This window comes from Lepus europaeus, chromosome 19, assembly GCF_033115175.1.
Source record: "Lepus europaeus isolate LE1 chromosome 19, mLepTim1.pri, whole genome shotgun sequence".
NCBI classification, from domain to species: Eukaryota; Metazoa; Chordata; class Mammalia; order Lagomorpha; family Leporidae; genus Lepus; species Lepus europaeus.
The window spans coordinates 10,757,253-10,773,096 of NC_084845.1; the positions used below are offsets into that span (position 1 = coordinate 10,757,253).

Genomic DNA, 15,844 nt, shown 5'->3' on the forward strand with positions numbered 1-15,844 from the left:
CGATGAGGTTAGGTGCTCTGGCCACTGACCCAGAGGACGGCCTGGACCTGTCCAGCAACAAGCAAAGGCCACGAGCCTGCCGTGGCCACATGGAGTACTTGGCACAGATCAGCGCATCCAAAGGTCCAAAGTTTTATTGTTTTGAATACATTCTCCAGAAGTCCCCCTACTCCCCCCCTCCCACCCCCAGTACAGAATAAGGCTTAGACCAGAGCTCCCCCCACCCCACCCAGGGGCCCCAGCTGGGAGGCAGAGGGGGCTTCCAGTTTGGTTTTGGGTAGCCCCTTCCCATCCCCCCACCCGCCTGCCCAGGGCCAGTCCTAGGAGCAGCTGGAGGTGAAGGGGGTTGGACCAGTGCTGTGGTGGGGGCGGGACAAGGAGAGTAGGCACTTGAGACTTGTGGCCCATGGGGGTACCCCTCACCCTACTGTCCCCCCAGCCCTCCCCCACAGAATTTTTGGTTCATCGTAAAACTGCCCCTCCCCTGCTGCAACACTGTGGGATATGAGAAACCCAGGCACTCACGGCCCCTCGAGGGGCCAGGAAAGCAGGGCTGGGGGGGGGGGGGGAGGCTGAGGACAGCCCAGCCAGGGGACAGGTTCAAGAGGCAGAAACAGGGAGGGCGGGAAGCAAGGCTTTGACTTCCTAAACGATTGTAATAAAAAAGTTCCTGGGTGCCAAGGCCACACAGCCTCAGTTCAAACATCTGCTCCCCAGAATGGAGGTGGCCCCCCAACGACTCCCACCCCTCCCCCTACCACCACTTTGCCTGGAACTCAGAAAACCCAGACACAACGGACAGTCCCCAGCCCTGGGCACCCACCCACCCCACCGTTTAAAAAAAAAAAAAAAAGTTTTATACAAAATGTGTAGAGGGGAAAGGGAGGAGGCAGGAAAACCAGACAGCTGCCCTCACCTCCAGGGCACGGGAGGGGCGGGGTTAAGGCAGCAAAAGCATTGGGGGGTGGGGGGACCTGGGTCCCCGGCCCACAGCCCTCAGGAATCTCGGGGTTCCAGGGAGAGCTGGGCTGTGGCACGCTGGAGGTCGGAGCTCACCCGCCTGGGAGTGAGGGGGCCCCCGGGCTCCCCCGGGCCCTCACCTCGCACCTTCTTGTCCTCACCCTCATCCTCCAGGCCCCCAGCGGGGCCCCCGCCCCCCTCCAGACGACAGTCCTCACTCCAGCGCCGCTTGAATCGCAGCTTGAGGGGCATGCACTGGGCCGCCCCGGACGCCTCGCCGGGCTCCGGCTTGGGGGGCGCAGGCGGGGCACGGGGCGTCTTGAACACCTCCCCATCCTCCTCGTCCTCGTCGCTGATGTCAGTCACCTCCACCTCCTCCGACTCGCCTTCCGAGATGGGCTCCACCTTGATCTGCGGCGGCGGAGGGGCCAGCGCCCCCACCCCCTCGGCCAGCCCGCCAGCGCCGCCGCTGCCACCTGCACCTGCGCCCTTGTCGCCGCCCGCAGGAGCCTTTTCCCCAGCGGCCCGCTGCCGGCGTCCTAGCGGGGGTGGCTGGAGCTTAAACTTGAACGGGGAGGAGGAGGAGGAAGAGGAGGACGAGGCCGAGGAGGGGACCGGCGGGGTCTCCGGCGCCATGGGCGGCAGCGGGCACTTGTCGGGGCGCTGGGGCTGCGGCACCACGAGCCCGGGGTAGTGCAGGAAGGCGCGGGGGCTGAGGTGGTAGTTGTAGACGCTCTGGGTGTGTGCCTGCAGGTACCGTTTCATGTCCTCGGGGCTGAAGGAGAAGTGGGAGCCTCCCCCTGAGCCGCTGGGGCCCCCCCCGCCGCTGGGGTACATCGGGCTCAGCGTGGGCGAAGGTGTGTAGGCCAGGTGGGTGGGCGTCATGGGCAGAGCCGGGGAGAGCTGAGGGGGCAGCAGGGAGCCAGGCCCCGCCAGAGGCGACACAGGGAAGGGGCTGAGGGGCTCAGGGCCACCCCGGGGCCGGGGGTAGACTCGGAAGACGCCAGGGTCGTGGGGCAGACGGGCCAGGGGGGGTCCTCGGAAGGCACCCAGCTCCGGAGGACCTGGTGGCCGGGCCCGGGGATCCTCGCCCAGCGGCTCCTCAAGCTCCGACGTGCCATCGCTGCAGTCACTGACGGAGCCGCGGCCCAGGCGGCGGGCCACCACAGCCGAGAAGAGGGAAGATGAGGACGAGGAGCAAGCTGGCGGCGAGCGGGGGTCCTCGGTGGGGGACAGCACCTCGGAGGGCGTCGAGGGAGGGAAGCGGAAGTGGCTGCCACCTGTCGGCACTGGAGGGGCGCTCTGGGGCACCGCACCCCCTGGCGAGAGAGGGGAAGAGCTGGTGTGAAGGCTCCTGGCCCAGCCTGGACACGCACAGAGACCCTCCGGCTCCCCAGTGCCCACCACCACCCCCGGCACTCACCAGCCAACCCCACGTCGATAAAAGGGTAATTAACCAGCACCAGTTTGTTGAAGTTGAACTTGTAGGTGAACCGTTTCCCCTTGGTCTTGTGTAGAATGCGCTTGTTGTAGTAGTAGCTGCAGAAACACCATTGGGAAGGTGAGCCTGGATTGCACCCGCCCGAGGGCCTAGATGGGGCACCCTGACACCCAGACATGTGCCGGGGGCTGCTCAGAGAACCCTGAGAAACACGGGGCCGCCCAAGAGTGACCAAGTGCCTGTGAGGGGTAGGGACCCACACTCCCCTCGGGTCTGGGCTCAGACCACAGGTTCCAACCGGTGACTGTGTTCTCACTGATGCCTGTGACTAACCGAGGAGCTCAGAGAAGGGCTAGGACTTGCCCAAGGTCACACGGCTGGGTGTTGGGAGAGTCGGGACTCAAACCCACAGCCTGTTCCCCAGGGTGGGAGCTGTGCACACGGGCTCAGGGCCCCCAGCCCCTCCTCACCGCAGGGCCCGGCTCAGCTTGTCGTAATTCATCTGCGGCTTGCACTTGCGCACGCCCCAGAGCCGGGCCACCTCGTCCGGGTCCTTGATGACGAACTCCCCGTAGTCCCCCTGCCAGGCGATGACGCCCTGGTACTCCTCCTTCCGCAGCAGCTCCAGGATGAAGTGCCACAGCTGGATCTGCCTGGAGCCAGGGGACGACTCCGGCTTGTAGGCCCAGTCCGGGAAGGCGAACCCTGGGGAGGGGAGGCAGGGAGTGTGGCCTGGGCTCAGGATGCCAAGGCTCGGGCTGCGGGTCCCTTCTCGGGAGCCACGTCCTGCCCCGCCCTCAACAGAGGGAAATCCTTGTCCCCTTAGCCAAGTCGAGACCTGGGCTGGAGGAGGACAGTGCGTGTCTGTCTGCGTGTGAAGGCGCTGGACGGGAGCTGGGAGGAGGGGAAGCCGGAGCCTGCTCCGGCGACACCGGGAGAAACAGGAAACCGTCGGCGGCGGGTCCCGGGGCCAGTGCCAGGGGGCCAGGCACCAAGCCAGGCCGACGGGCAGGGCTGCCAGTGGGGGAGGGGCGGGAAGGGGCACACGTGGCCAGGCAGTTGGGGCGCAGCCCCCCCAAGCCCACCCCTACTCCCATTCAGACACAGCCGTACCTCCCCCCAGCTCCTACAGTCCCCACCTTAGGTGCATACACTGCTGTACCCCCAGGACCCACAGCGCTCTTACTCCCACCCCAGGACCTGAGCTTTTTTTTTTTTTTTTTCTTAAAAGGACCAGGAGGGGTGGGGTGGCTGCTTGACGATGAGGTCAGCGCTTGCACACACACAGAGGCTTCTGTCTTCCCTGGAGAGTGAAACCCAGACTGTCTGAGAGGCCCCCCAAGCCCTGGACCCTCTGAGCTGCACCGCCCTCCCCAGACCCAGCATCCAGGCCAATCCTGGCCGGAGGACGCCCCGGCTCTGGCCCTGAGACTGACTGAGCAGGCACCGGTGGGGCTGGCGCCCTCTCCCCACGTCTGCCTTCTCCCTCTCAGCTCCGTCCCTGCCCACCTGCCTGCCCGCCCCCAGCATTAACCTTGGGTAGAGGTTGGTGGTGGGCTGGCTGGTCCCTGGAGGGGGTGGGCAGCCCAGGGTGGGGGGGGTGGGGGCTGTGGTTGTTGTCATTTCCCAAACCCCCGGGTAATCAGGGGCCATCAATAATTCAGCACCAGGCAGCCGGTAATGGAGGGGTGGGAGGAGGGAAGGGGAGGAAAGGAAGACAGGGGGAGGCAGGGCAGGGGCCCTGGTGCCAGAGACACAAGGCCAAGGTGGGTGGCTACAGATGGGCGGAGCCCCAAGTCTCAGGCAGGCAGCAGACGTCGGTCTCCCTCCCTAGGTCCTGGCTGAAGTGGGTACCGAGGCCTTGGGGCGATCCTGCAGAGTCTGGACTCCAACAGGGGCCCCACAGTTTCTGCTCCCACAGGGACCCTCTGCTCAAAACCCAAAGGCACAGGTCCCAGCCCCTGACCCAGCGTAGCCAGGGATGGCCAGTCCCACATTCCCCACCTAGTCCCTACCCCGTTCAGGTATCCCAGCCTCAAACCAGCCCCTCGCATTCAGGAACAGGAACCCCCCGCTGTCCAGGGGCCCCAAGTCCAGCACCCGCAGCCTGGCGCCTTCTGCTGTGAGCAGTCCCCAACACCCTCTGTGGGGACCCCGGCATCCACGGCCCCGTCATTCTCTTGGGAATCTAGGGATCCACCCCATTACTTCACCCTGCAGGAGAACCCAGGTCTCCACAGGGTCTCTCTCAGGGCCCAGTGGCCACCAAGGAACACAGGTGACCACGCCACCAGCTCCACCTAACTTCACAGTCCCCCTAAAAAGCTCCTGGTCCCTCTCGAGGCGCCAAGGTCCATACCACTCCCATCTCAACCCCAGTCTGGGCCTGGGCCCGGGGGGCGGACTAAAGCCCCCAAGACATCAGTTTGGGGGTGGGGGCTGTACTGACTTCCACCCTCCCCCCCAAAATTAAAGCCACCCTTCCCAGCCCACCAGCCCCAGCCTCCGTGTCCCGGTAACCAGGCAACGTGTGTGCAGCGACAGTCCTGGGAGCGGGGGAGCAGGAGGCTAAAAATAAACTTTGCAGAAGAGAGGGAGTGAGAGAGACTACATGCAACACAAAGAGAACTGGGAAAGGAGGTGGGGGGCTCTGGAAAGGCCTGAAGCTGCATTCTGGGAGCTGCCCCAGGCCCCCTTGTAAGCCCCCTTCCTGGAGCAAAGCCCCCCAAGGGCCCAAACACTGGCTGCCACCCCAAGCAGGACCTTTCCCGGCTCCCAGGCCCACCCACCACCAGCCTTCCTCAGCGAACACAGCATACACGAGGGCCTGTTCCCAGCTTTGGGGCGGGGGGTGACGTCAGGGTGTCTCAATGGGGCTCTGTTCCCCAGGCCTTGGAGCCAGGAGCCAGGCACGGGCCAGAGGAGCATGTGTAAGTGTGTTGTGTACGGGTCCACGTGCTTAAGGCAGGGAAACACGGGCCCCGCACGGAGGAAGCCTGGGGGTGCGGCCCTCGCAGCGCGGGGGGCCAAGAGAGAGAGCAGCTGCACTGACACACCGGTTCAGGAAACTGCAAGACACGGCAAAGAGGCACAGCAGACAGGAAGGGCTGGGATGGCTGGGTCCCAGAAGGCACACCTGGTTCCCACAGAGGTGGGGCAGGGAGGCAGGGGAGCCCTAACTCCCGGGCGCTCACCCCACCACCACCACCACCTCACATTGTCTACCCAAACTTTTCGAAAGGGACTATAGGGGTCGGAAGGGAGGGGTGCTGGTAGAGGAAGAACAAGCCGGCCTCCCGGGGGGGGCCCCACAGCCTCCCCCACTCCAGGCAGCCCTCGATGGCGCCAGAGCCGGGAAGAAAACAGGAAGTGGGAAACAGCCGCGGCAGAGGAGAGGGGCCGGGATGGAGGATCGGATGGAGGGGCGAGCAGCAGCCGGCCAGCAGGCAGACGGAAACACGGCCATTCCAGGTCCCCGGCCACCCCCTTCACCCCCCAGGCACAGTACCCACCCGCACACGGCTCCGACCCCAGACAGGGCTGGGGAGCAGCCCAGCCGGCCCCACCAGGCCAAGGCCCGCAGCAGGGCAGACAGACGAGGCGGGGTTGTCTGCGCGCCTCTGCCCCCCTCCCCGGGCCAGGACAGGCTCCTGCTGCCCCCAGGGCCCAGCGGCCCCGGAGCCCGTGAGTATGTGGGACGCACGTGACTGACCCTACAGCACTCCGCACCCCTGCCCCACCCCAGCCCCCTGGCGCCGGAGCGGGGGCTCCGAGCCCTTTAAGAGCCGCCCCCACCCCCCAAGCAGGGGGTGGGGTGGGGTGGGGTGGGGTGGGGTGGGTGGGCCGGTCGGGGCACACACCCGCACACAGGAGCCCAAGCCGCGGCCGCCGCCGGGGGACGGAGACAAGTTTGAACAGCGGCGCCCGGCCCCCTTCCCCCTCCCCCGTCCCCGCCCCGGGCCGGATTCCGACGGGGTAGACGGGCAGGGGGCGGCTAGGACCCCTCCCCCCGCGCGCTCCGGCGCAAAGTCCAGCCCGCGCGAGCCTGGGGGCGGCGGGGGATGGGAGGGGGGGAAGTCCGAGCGGGAGGGGGGCTAATCCCGCTGCCCCCCGCCCGCCGGCCGAGGGGGGGAGGGGAACCTTGGCCCCTTAAGGAGGAGCAAGTTGGCGGGGAAGAGAGGGGCGGAGGGAAAAGACGGCCGGCTTAAAAAGAAGAGCTGGATCAGGGAGGGGGACCGGGGGAGCCTGTGCGTCCCCCCCCCCCAGTTTCCCCACCCTCCTCCAACCCAGGGCTCCGGAGGCGCGGGAGGAGGGTTCCCGTCTCCCCCCTGAGCCACCTTAAAGCCGCGCGTTCTAAGGTCGGAAACAAAAAGTTCCTTTTTCGAACGTTCAGGCTGCGCTTTGGAACTTTGCGACTCGGCGCGGGCGGGGGAGCGAGGAGCCGGCGGCGCCGGGCGGGGGAGGGGCGGCGCAGCCCGGACCCCGGGTCCCGGGCTCCCCGCTCACGCCCTGCGCCCGGAGGCCAGCCCGGGTCCTCCCCCCACGGCCCGCCGTGAAGGTCACGGGCCGGCCCGCGCGGCGCGGACCGGAGCACAGCGGGCCCCGTGGACACAGCCCCCCCCCACCCCGGCCCCCAGAGTGCAACGTGACACAGCGCCTGGGGGGGGTCCTGCCACCCCTGTGATCCTGGGAGTGGGAGAAAGCCCAGCCCGCGGGGTCCGGGCCGGCAGCGGGGAGCAGCGCCCGCAGCGCCCACACCACTGCGCCCGGAGCCGGGAATCGCGGGTCCCAAGCAGCACCCCCGGCTCGCGCCGTGAGAAGCAACAGGTCTCGAGTGCTTGGGGGGGTCCCCTAGAACTGGGGATCACTCAGGAGACCCCGGACCCCTTCAGCCGCCCCCCCAAAGTTTCTCTGCCCGGTTTCCCGGGGCAACAAGTCTCCCCCACACGTGCAGCCCCCGCCCCCACCTGTGTCCGCCGGGGTCTTCATGCTGGGGGGCCCGGGGCGAGGCGCCCCGACTCCGGGCCGCGGCTCCCGGCGCCCGCGCTGCCCCGTCCCGTCCCGCGCCCGTCGGGCCGCCCTTGCCGCCTCACCCGGCCTCGCCTCTCAGAGCCTCTCCCCTCCCCGCCGCCGCCTCCCGGGTTAATATCGCACTCCGGGGCCGGGACGCCCACGCCCCCCGGCCGGCGACGTCACCGCCGCGTCGCCATGGAGACGCTGCGCCCGCCCCCTCCCCGCGCACTCACACACACACGTTTGCCGGCGCGCAGCCACTGAGGACCGGCCGGCTCTGGGCTTAAAGGGGCCGCGCGGCGGGGGAGGGAGGAAGGGGGGGCAGGAGTGGGAGGGGGTCTTGGGGGTCATGACCCTTCTCGGAGGCTCCAAGTTTGCAGATAAATTAAGTCCTCAGCCCTCGGTACCTGCCGCCCTTCCTGTCCTCCTGCGCCCTGAGGGTTTCAGAGTTTTGGAAGCCTGGGGGTAGGGGGTCCACAAACTTTGGTGGGGAGATAGCAGAGACCCCCCACCCCACCCCCGGAAGGAGGCAGAATCTTTTTCTGCGGGAGAGGGAAATCAGGATCTTAAAAGATGACCAAGATCGCAGCATTTTCCAGCCTGGCCTTACCCAGCTCCCCGCCTCCCCCCCCCCCCAACCCGGAGCCTGAATGGGGGCAGCTGTCCAGGGGTGGGGTGGAATGGGTGGGAAGCATTTCCCAGCATCGGAAATGGGGAGGCGGCCGTGCCCTCCGCTCCTGCGGAGATGGGGTCTGGGACTTCCTGATAGCCCCAGTCCAGCTGGAGAGGAGGTGACCAGAGAGAACGCATTCGGGAGCCCCGCCGCCCTGCCCAGCCTGCAGCTGTCCTGGTCCCGCGGCTGGCGCCGGAGGTACCCCCGCCTCCACCACTGGGGCAGAGGGTTCCGGGGGTGGGGGCCAGGATGCGAGGGGGCGACCAAAGTCTGAACAAATGTGCACTCGGGGGGCACTGGGGGTCGCCAGGCGAGAGGAAGACGGGGCTTAAGACCGAAGGCAGGAGCGTGGGGAAGTGTTAAGTCTCCGCTCGCTGCGGCAGCCGGGAGCGATGGATGGAGCCTGAAGCTCCGGGAAACAGGAAACAGGAGTGCAGAGCCGATGGAGGCAGGGCACAGGGCAAACAGCAGCGAATTTCACAGGCAGAGCTTAGAGACGAGGTCTCCAAAAAAGACCGAGATCCCAAAGAGGGGAGTCTGGCGTGGGGCGGGGGTGGGGCAGACAGACACGCCGCAGTGGGGGAAGCCTGCCCGCGGGGCTCTGGGCGCTGGGGGCTGCAAGCCCAGCTTCTGCCGCCGCGGCCGGGTTCCCTACCGTCCTAGGGCCGCTCCCCACCAGTGCTTCAACAAAAGGCTCAGGCCTCCTCCTTGGGGAGAGCCTGGCCTCCGGGGACGCATCACCCCGCTGGGGAATTATGTAACCTTGCCTACCGACAGTGCAGCTCCCCCGCGGATCCTGTAACCCTCAGGGAGCAGTGTGGTCCAGTAATCATCATCTTGGTCGTTAGAATCACAGCTCCCGAATTCTGACTGCTCTGCTCGGGATGTGCCAGGACAGGCACTAAGCACCCCCCCCCCCGCGCGGCATCTTCTCATTTCATCCCCATGGAAGTGCAGCGAGGGGATCACGATGGGTATATCCCCGTGTACCCGCTAAGAAAGGGGCTGGAAGAGGAAAAATCAGCCCAGGGAGCCGGGGAGTGTTGGAAGGAGGATTCAGAGCCGGATGGATCCAGGTCTAAAACACCACCCTTACTTTACCAGTAGGCTTTACCCTCTTCTTCTCTGACCCTCCCCCCCCCAAAAAAAAGGGGATAAATCAGTGACAGCCCCCACTGATGCCCACCTCCCACCAGAGAGAGAGACCGGCTTGCAGCTATAACTGCTGTGTCCTGCCTGTGACATAGGGCAAGTGAGTTTTGAGCCTCAGTTTTCTAATCTGTAACATGGGGATGTTAGTAGACCTTCTACCGTGGGGTTATTGTGCGACTTCAGAGATGCACAGTAAAAACCGGTCATTGTTAGCGGAGTGACCTGTAAACCCCATGGACAGCAGGAGCTAGCGTCTTACAGGCTCCAACTACAGAAGATAAACATGCACCCTGGCCTGGGGGGACAGTGTTGTGGCCAATCGGGGGTCCGCCACGGAAATGCAGACCCTTTTTGATAACCCACTTGCCTCCTGCAGCAGGGTTCAGGAGATGAACCCTCAGCCATGATAGAGATGCTGATCCCTACCCTGCCAGGTCAAACACCAGGTAGAGGGGCTGGCGCTGTGGCAGAGCGGGGACAGCTGCCACCTGCAGTGCCGGCATCCCATATGGGTGCGGGTTCGAGTCCTGGCTGATCCACTTCCGATCCAGCTCTCTGCTATGGCCTGGGAAAGCAGTGGAGGATGGCCCAGGTCCTTGGGCCCTTGCACCCATGTGGGAGACTGGAGGAAGCTCCTGGCTCCTGGCTTTGGATTGGCACAGCTCCGGCTGTTGCAGCCAATTGGGGAGTGAACCAGCGGACGGAAGACCTCTCTCTCTTTCTCTGCCTCTCTTTCTCTCTGTGTAACTCTGGCTTTCAAATACATAAATAAAACTTAAAAAACAAAACACCCAGGTAGAGCAAATTTGTGATAGAAAGTAACCATTGCCACTGGCCATTCCTAGAAGACAGGCCTTCCAGCCAAGGCCAATCAGTGCCTGTGAGCAAGGCACACTGCTCTGTCCCAGGTCACAGTGGAAGGCCAGCTTCCCAGGGTCCCAGGCCACACCCACAGTGAACCGTGTCACAGGCCACTGAGAAGCCCACTCTGTCCCACTCCCACGGACCTGGTAGTTCTTGTTCCAGTCTGCTGCCCTGACACAGATAACCTTGAGCTTGCTGTTGTCCCGGGAAGGCGTGGGCAGGAAAGCCACATCTCCCAGATTGCCATCTATCTCCTGGAAAGGAGATTCTGTGGGCAATAGTGATGTAAGCTGGGGTGGGAGTACCGGGGCTCGGCACACAGCGCTGGCGCCCGACCCCAGCTAATGCAGACCCTAGGAGGCTTCGGTGCTGGATCAGATACTTGGGTTCCAGCCGCCCACGTGGGAGACCCGGATGGCAGTCTGACTTCCAGCTTCTGCCCCGGCCAGGGGCGAGTTTAGGCATTTGGGGAGTGAACTAGCAGAGAGAAGCTCTCTCTATATCCCTCTCTCTCTGTCTCTCAAACAAATAATAAAAAAAACTGGGGGCAGGTGTTTGGCGTGGTGGTGAGGATGCCTGCATCCCGTATCAGGGTGCCTGGGTTTGAGTCCTGGCTCTGGTCCGGATGAGCTTCCTGCTCATGCGAACTCTGGCAGGCAGCAGGTGGTGGCTCAAGTACTGTGGTCCCTGCCAGCCATGTGGGAGACGTGAGTTGGGTTCTAGTCTCCTAGGTTCAGTCTCACCCAGCGCTAGGCGTTTGGGGAGTGAGCCAACAGATGGAACTCTCTCTCTCTCTCTCTCTCCCCAATCTCATGGGAGCTCCCAGCAGCCCTGTCTGGGCAACTCCAGACTCAGCAGCCCTGCACTGCCCCCACTGCCACCACCCTGAGCTGGGGGCTCCTCACTGGCCTCCCCGATGCCACCAGCCCTACAGCTTCTTGTCCTGCAGCCAGGGGACTCCAGAAATCACATCACAGCCCTTGATGGCCCCAAGCCCACGCCACATCCATGCAGAGGCCTAGAGGCCCCTCCTGAGGGTCCCCTTCGCTGCCCTCTCCCCCCACTCAGTCCCTTTGCTATCTGCCTGTCTTGTGCCCATGCTGTTCCCACAGGAAGGCTCATCCCCAAGACATCTGCAGAGCCCTGGGCCTCATCTCCTGCAGGTTCTCACTCAAAAAACAACTTCCCAGTAAGACCCTGCCTGTCTGCTCACTGTTTGGTTGCCGTCGATTATTTATTTATTTGAGAGGCAGAGTCACAGAGAGAGGAAAAAGAGAATCTTCCAAACACTGGTTCACACCCGCAGATGGCTGTTACAGCCAGGGCTGGGCCAAGCTGAAGCCGGGAGCCTGGAACTCCATCCAGGTCTCCCACATGGGTGGCAGCAGTCCAAGCACTTGGGCCGTCACCTGCTGCCTCCCCAGGCACGTTAACAGGGAGCTGGACCGGAAGTGGAGCAGCCGGCACTCAAACTGGCACCCATATGGGATGCCCGCCCAATGCACCACAATGCTAGCCCCTCACGCACTTTTTTTTTTTTTTAATTAAAAAGCATATTTTGAGAAACACATGAGAGCGAAAGAGCATACACTTGTTTCTAGACGGCAGCCCCCTCTCTACATCCCTGTCTCTTCGATGCTCCTCTGACAAGCGCCACGGTGCTGGTCTGCTGGTTGGCTGCTATGCGGAAAGGTTTCTGTTGTCTGTTTTGTTGCCTGCAGTATTTCCAGAGCCTGGCACAGCGCCTGACAATCTATAATGAATGAATAAGCCCCTCTTTGGACAGTGAACCCCCAGATACCCAACGTGGTACCGATAACTGTAACTCCATAAACACAAAGAACCCTTCAGGGACCGTGAGTGCCAACGCAACCCCCACCACACACAGGATGTGAACCCAGTACGTGGAGGAAACCCCCATCAAGGCTGTAATTGTCCCAAATGTCAGCTCCACGGACAGGGATGGGCTCTGTTTTCTCCTCTGCCTCATGACCGGTGCCTAGGTCCGCGTCCATCTTGCTGAGGAGAGGGGTGTCCACGTACAGCTGGTGTAAGCCCCGGGCGGCACAGTGTCCACACGGACGGTGGCAGGTCCTGAACAAGCAGTGTGGGGGCAGGCGTTTGGCCCCGAGGCTAAGATGCTTGCTCAATGGGCCCACATCCCAGATCAGACCTGGCTGGAGGCGTGGCTGCTGTGCTTCTGCGAGTGGACGTCCTGGGAGGCAGCAGACGGCAGCTCAAGTACTTGGTTCCCTGCCACCCACGTGGGAGATGTGGATTGAGTTCCTGGTTCCTGGCTTCAGGCTGACCCAGCCCTAAATGTTATGGAAGATATCTCTCTCTCTCTATCTGTTTCTCTGCTTTACAAATAACAACAACAAAAAAAATTATAAAAAAATTTTTTTAAAAAACAGTATGAACTCCCATATAAGCAGTATACGATCCTGGTAAACAGCGGGAGCGCCAGTGTAGACAGCTGTGGCCCTCACACCCATCATGAGCCCATGTAGACAGTTACGTGGCTCTCAGACAATTCCCTCATTCATGTGACCTGCCACAGAGGCAGTGTGGCTTCTGTCACACGGCATGAATTCCTCCACCAAACACCACCAACTCCCATAACCTGGTGAATCCCATACGCACAGAGTGGACAACCATAAACCAAGTCACTGGCGCGAGCAGTGTGATCTTCACTCATCATCACCGTGGACAATGCCCCCTGCCTGGGCGGACCACCAACAGATGCACATAGGCTGTGGGCATTGCAGACACACAGTAGGTGCGATCAGTCCCAGTGTGGGCACATCCATCTCATTAAGGCACGGAGAAAGTAACTTTTCCCGGGGCCGGCGCTGTGGCACAGCCGGTGAGACTACTGCTTGTGATGCTGGGATCCCGTACCCGAGCTGGAAAACACCGCTTTGAACCCCAGCTGCTCCGCTTCTGATCCAGTTCCTTGCTGATGCACCCGGAAAACAGCAGAAGATGGCCCGAGTGGGGGACAGATGGGAGACCCAGATGGGGTTCAGGCTCCTGGCATCGGCCTGGCCCAGGCCCATTTAGGGAGTGAACCATCGGATAGAAGATCTCTCCCCCCCCCCCAACTCCAACTTTCAAATAAATAAATAAATCTTTCTTTTTTGATATCATTTCATCCTCACCTCAACTTTGTGAAGCAGGTTCTCTGACCATCCCCACAGACCACAGAGCTTTCTGATGGGCTGAGAAATGTCCCACAAAGAAGCTGACTCCTGGAATTTTTCCAGAAGGTACCACCACCACCAGGGCGCACACAAAGTATGGACAAGGTTGCCAGTTAGCTGCTGACAACAAGAGCTCTTCAGAGAGAGAAACTCCCTCTGGATGACAGCCAACGTTTCTGAGAACTTACTCGGCTTGCACCGCTCTCATTATTTGACACCTGTCAACTTATGACATCTTCCTAACAAACCCGTGCCTGCCGTAGGGTTCTTTTATTATGCTTTGCTTTTCAAAAAGATTATCTATTTAATGTATTTGAAAGACAGAGAGGAGAGAGACAGGCGCTGATCTTAATATCTGGTGGTTCACTCCCCAAACGCCTATAACAGTTGGGACTGGGCCAACCTGATGCCAGGAGCCAGAAATTCAATCTGTGTCCCCCATGTGGGTGTCAGGGACCCGACGACTTGAAACATAGCCCGATACTGGAAGCGGGTGTCCCAGGCGCTGCCCCAACCGCTCTGCCAAACGCCTGCTCCTAGTTTCTTCTTTCTACAGGCATGGAAATGGAGACACAGAACGACGTCCCCAAAGTCACAGAGCTGGAGACATGCCCGAGGAGGAGGAGGTGACCCTGGGCAGCCCCACTGAGCCTGCGCCATCCTCACCCCACCTGGCAGCGGCTTTTCCACAAGCCGTGCTGATGGGATTCTCCAAGGGGCAGGGTACAGCTCCGTGTGCACACCTTCCTCCATGGCAGGAAATGGGCCTCGGACAGCGTGGAGTCTCCCAGTTACCCTGCCCGCATGGCGTAGAGATCCCTCTATGGACACTGCAAACACACCACAGCCGGAGTCCATCCTGAACTGAGAGCAGAGACGGCAGGGGGCAGGCACTTGCACAACGGTTACGGCGCCACTTGGGACGCCCGCGTCCTGTATCTGAACCCCTGAGTTTGAGTCCCTGCTCCGCTCCTGATTCCACCTTCCTGCTGATGCACACGCAGGCAGGCAGAAGTTGATGGCTCCTGTGATCGGTTCCCTGTCACCTACAGGGGTACCTACACCGAGTTCCCAGCTCTGGCTTCAAGCCTAGCCTAACCCTGGTTGATGTGGGCATTTGGGGAGTGAACCCGTAAGTGGAAGCGCTCCCTCTCTCTCTTACAAAAAAGAAAGAGAAGCGGCTGGCATTGTGGCAGTGGGAGACAGGCCTAAGTGCTCAGGTCCCTGCCACCCATGCAGGAGACCCGAAGGAAGCTCCTGGCTCCTGGCTTCGGATCGACACAGCTCCAGCCGTTGCAGCCATCTGGGGAGTGAACTAGCAGACAGAGGACCTCTCTCTCTCTTTCTCTCTGCCTCTCCTCTCTGTGTAACTCTGACTTTCAAATAAATAAATTAATCATAAAAAAGACTTCTCTTTCTGCCTTTCAAATAAATAAATGAATAAATAAATATTTTTATTATTTATTTATTTTTATTTGACAGGTAGAGTTATAGACAGTGAGAGGGAGAGACAGAGAGAAAAGTCTTCCTCCCATTGGTTCACTCCCCAAATGGCCACCACGGCTGGCGCTGTGCCTATCCAAAGCCAGGAGCCAGGCGTTTCCTCTGGGTCTCCCACGCAGGTGCAGGGGCCCAAGCACCTGGGCCATACTCCACTGCCTCCTGGGCCACAGTAGAAAGCTGGACTGGAAGTGGAACAACCAGGACTAGAACCAGGCGCCCATGTGGGATGCCAGCACTGCAGGCGGAGGATTAACCAAGTGAGCCACGGCGCCAGCCCCCTAAATAATTTTTTTTTTTGACAGGCAGAGTTAGAAAGTGGGAGAGAGACAGACAGAGAGAAAGGTCTTCCTTCTGTTGGTTCACCCCCCAAATGGCTGCTATGGCCGGTGCTGCGCCGATCCGAAGCCAAGAGCCAGGTGCTTCCTTCTGGTCTCCCGTGCGAGTGCAGGGCCCAAGCACTTGGGCCATCCTTCACTGCCTTCCAGGGCCACAGCAGAGAGCTGGACTGTAAGAGGAGCAACCGGGGCAGGATCTGGCACCCCAACCTGACTAGAACCCGGAGTGCCGGGGCTGCAGGCCAAAGATTAGCCTAGTGGGCTGTGGTGCTGGCCAAATATTTTTAAAATAGAGATCTGTTTGTTTATTTGAAAGGTAGAGGCCGGCACCGCGGCTCAGTAGGCTAATCCTTCGCCTTGTGGCGCAGGCACACCGGGTTCTAGTCCCGGTCGGGGCACCGATCCTGTCCCGGTTGCCCCTCGTCCAGGCCAGCTCTCTGCTGTGGCCAGGGAGTGCAGTGGAGGATGGCCCAAGTGCTTGGGCCCTGCACTCCATGGGAGACCAGGAGAAGCACCTGGCTCCTGCCTTTGGATCAGTATGGTGCGCTGGCCGCATTGCGCCGGCCGCGGCGGCCATTGGAGGGTGAACCAACGGCAAAAGGAAGACCTTTCTCTCTTTCTCTCTCTGTCTCTCACTGTCCACTCTGCCTGTCAAAAAAAAAAAAAAAGAGTCGCAGAGAGGGAAGGAGAGACACAGATC

The 15,844-nt window shown here is 61.8% G+C and overlaps 1 protein-coding gene across 1 annotated transcript; it reads right to left on the bottom strand.

Annotated features, from left to right (window-relative positions):
• Positions 1-212: 212 nt before the first annotated feature.
• On the bottom strand, positions 213-7,477 carry ERF (ETS2 repressor factor). The gene is made up of 4 exons (XM_062176899.1): positions 7,369-7,477; positions 2,872-3,106; positions 2,384-2,499; positions 213-2,279 (listed from the first exon to the last, which is right to left on the bottom strand). The coding sequence occupies exons 1-4, from the start codon at positions 7,388-7,390 to the stop codon at positions 997-999; spliced, it is 1,656 nt and encodes a 551-aa protein (XP_062032883.1). The 5' UTR covers positions 7,391-7,477; the 3' UTR covers positions 213-996.
• Positions 7,478-15,844: the final 8,367 nt, after the last annotated feature.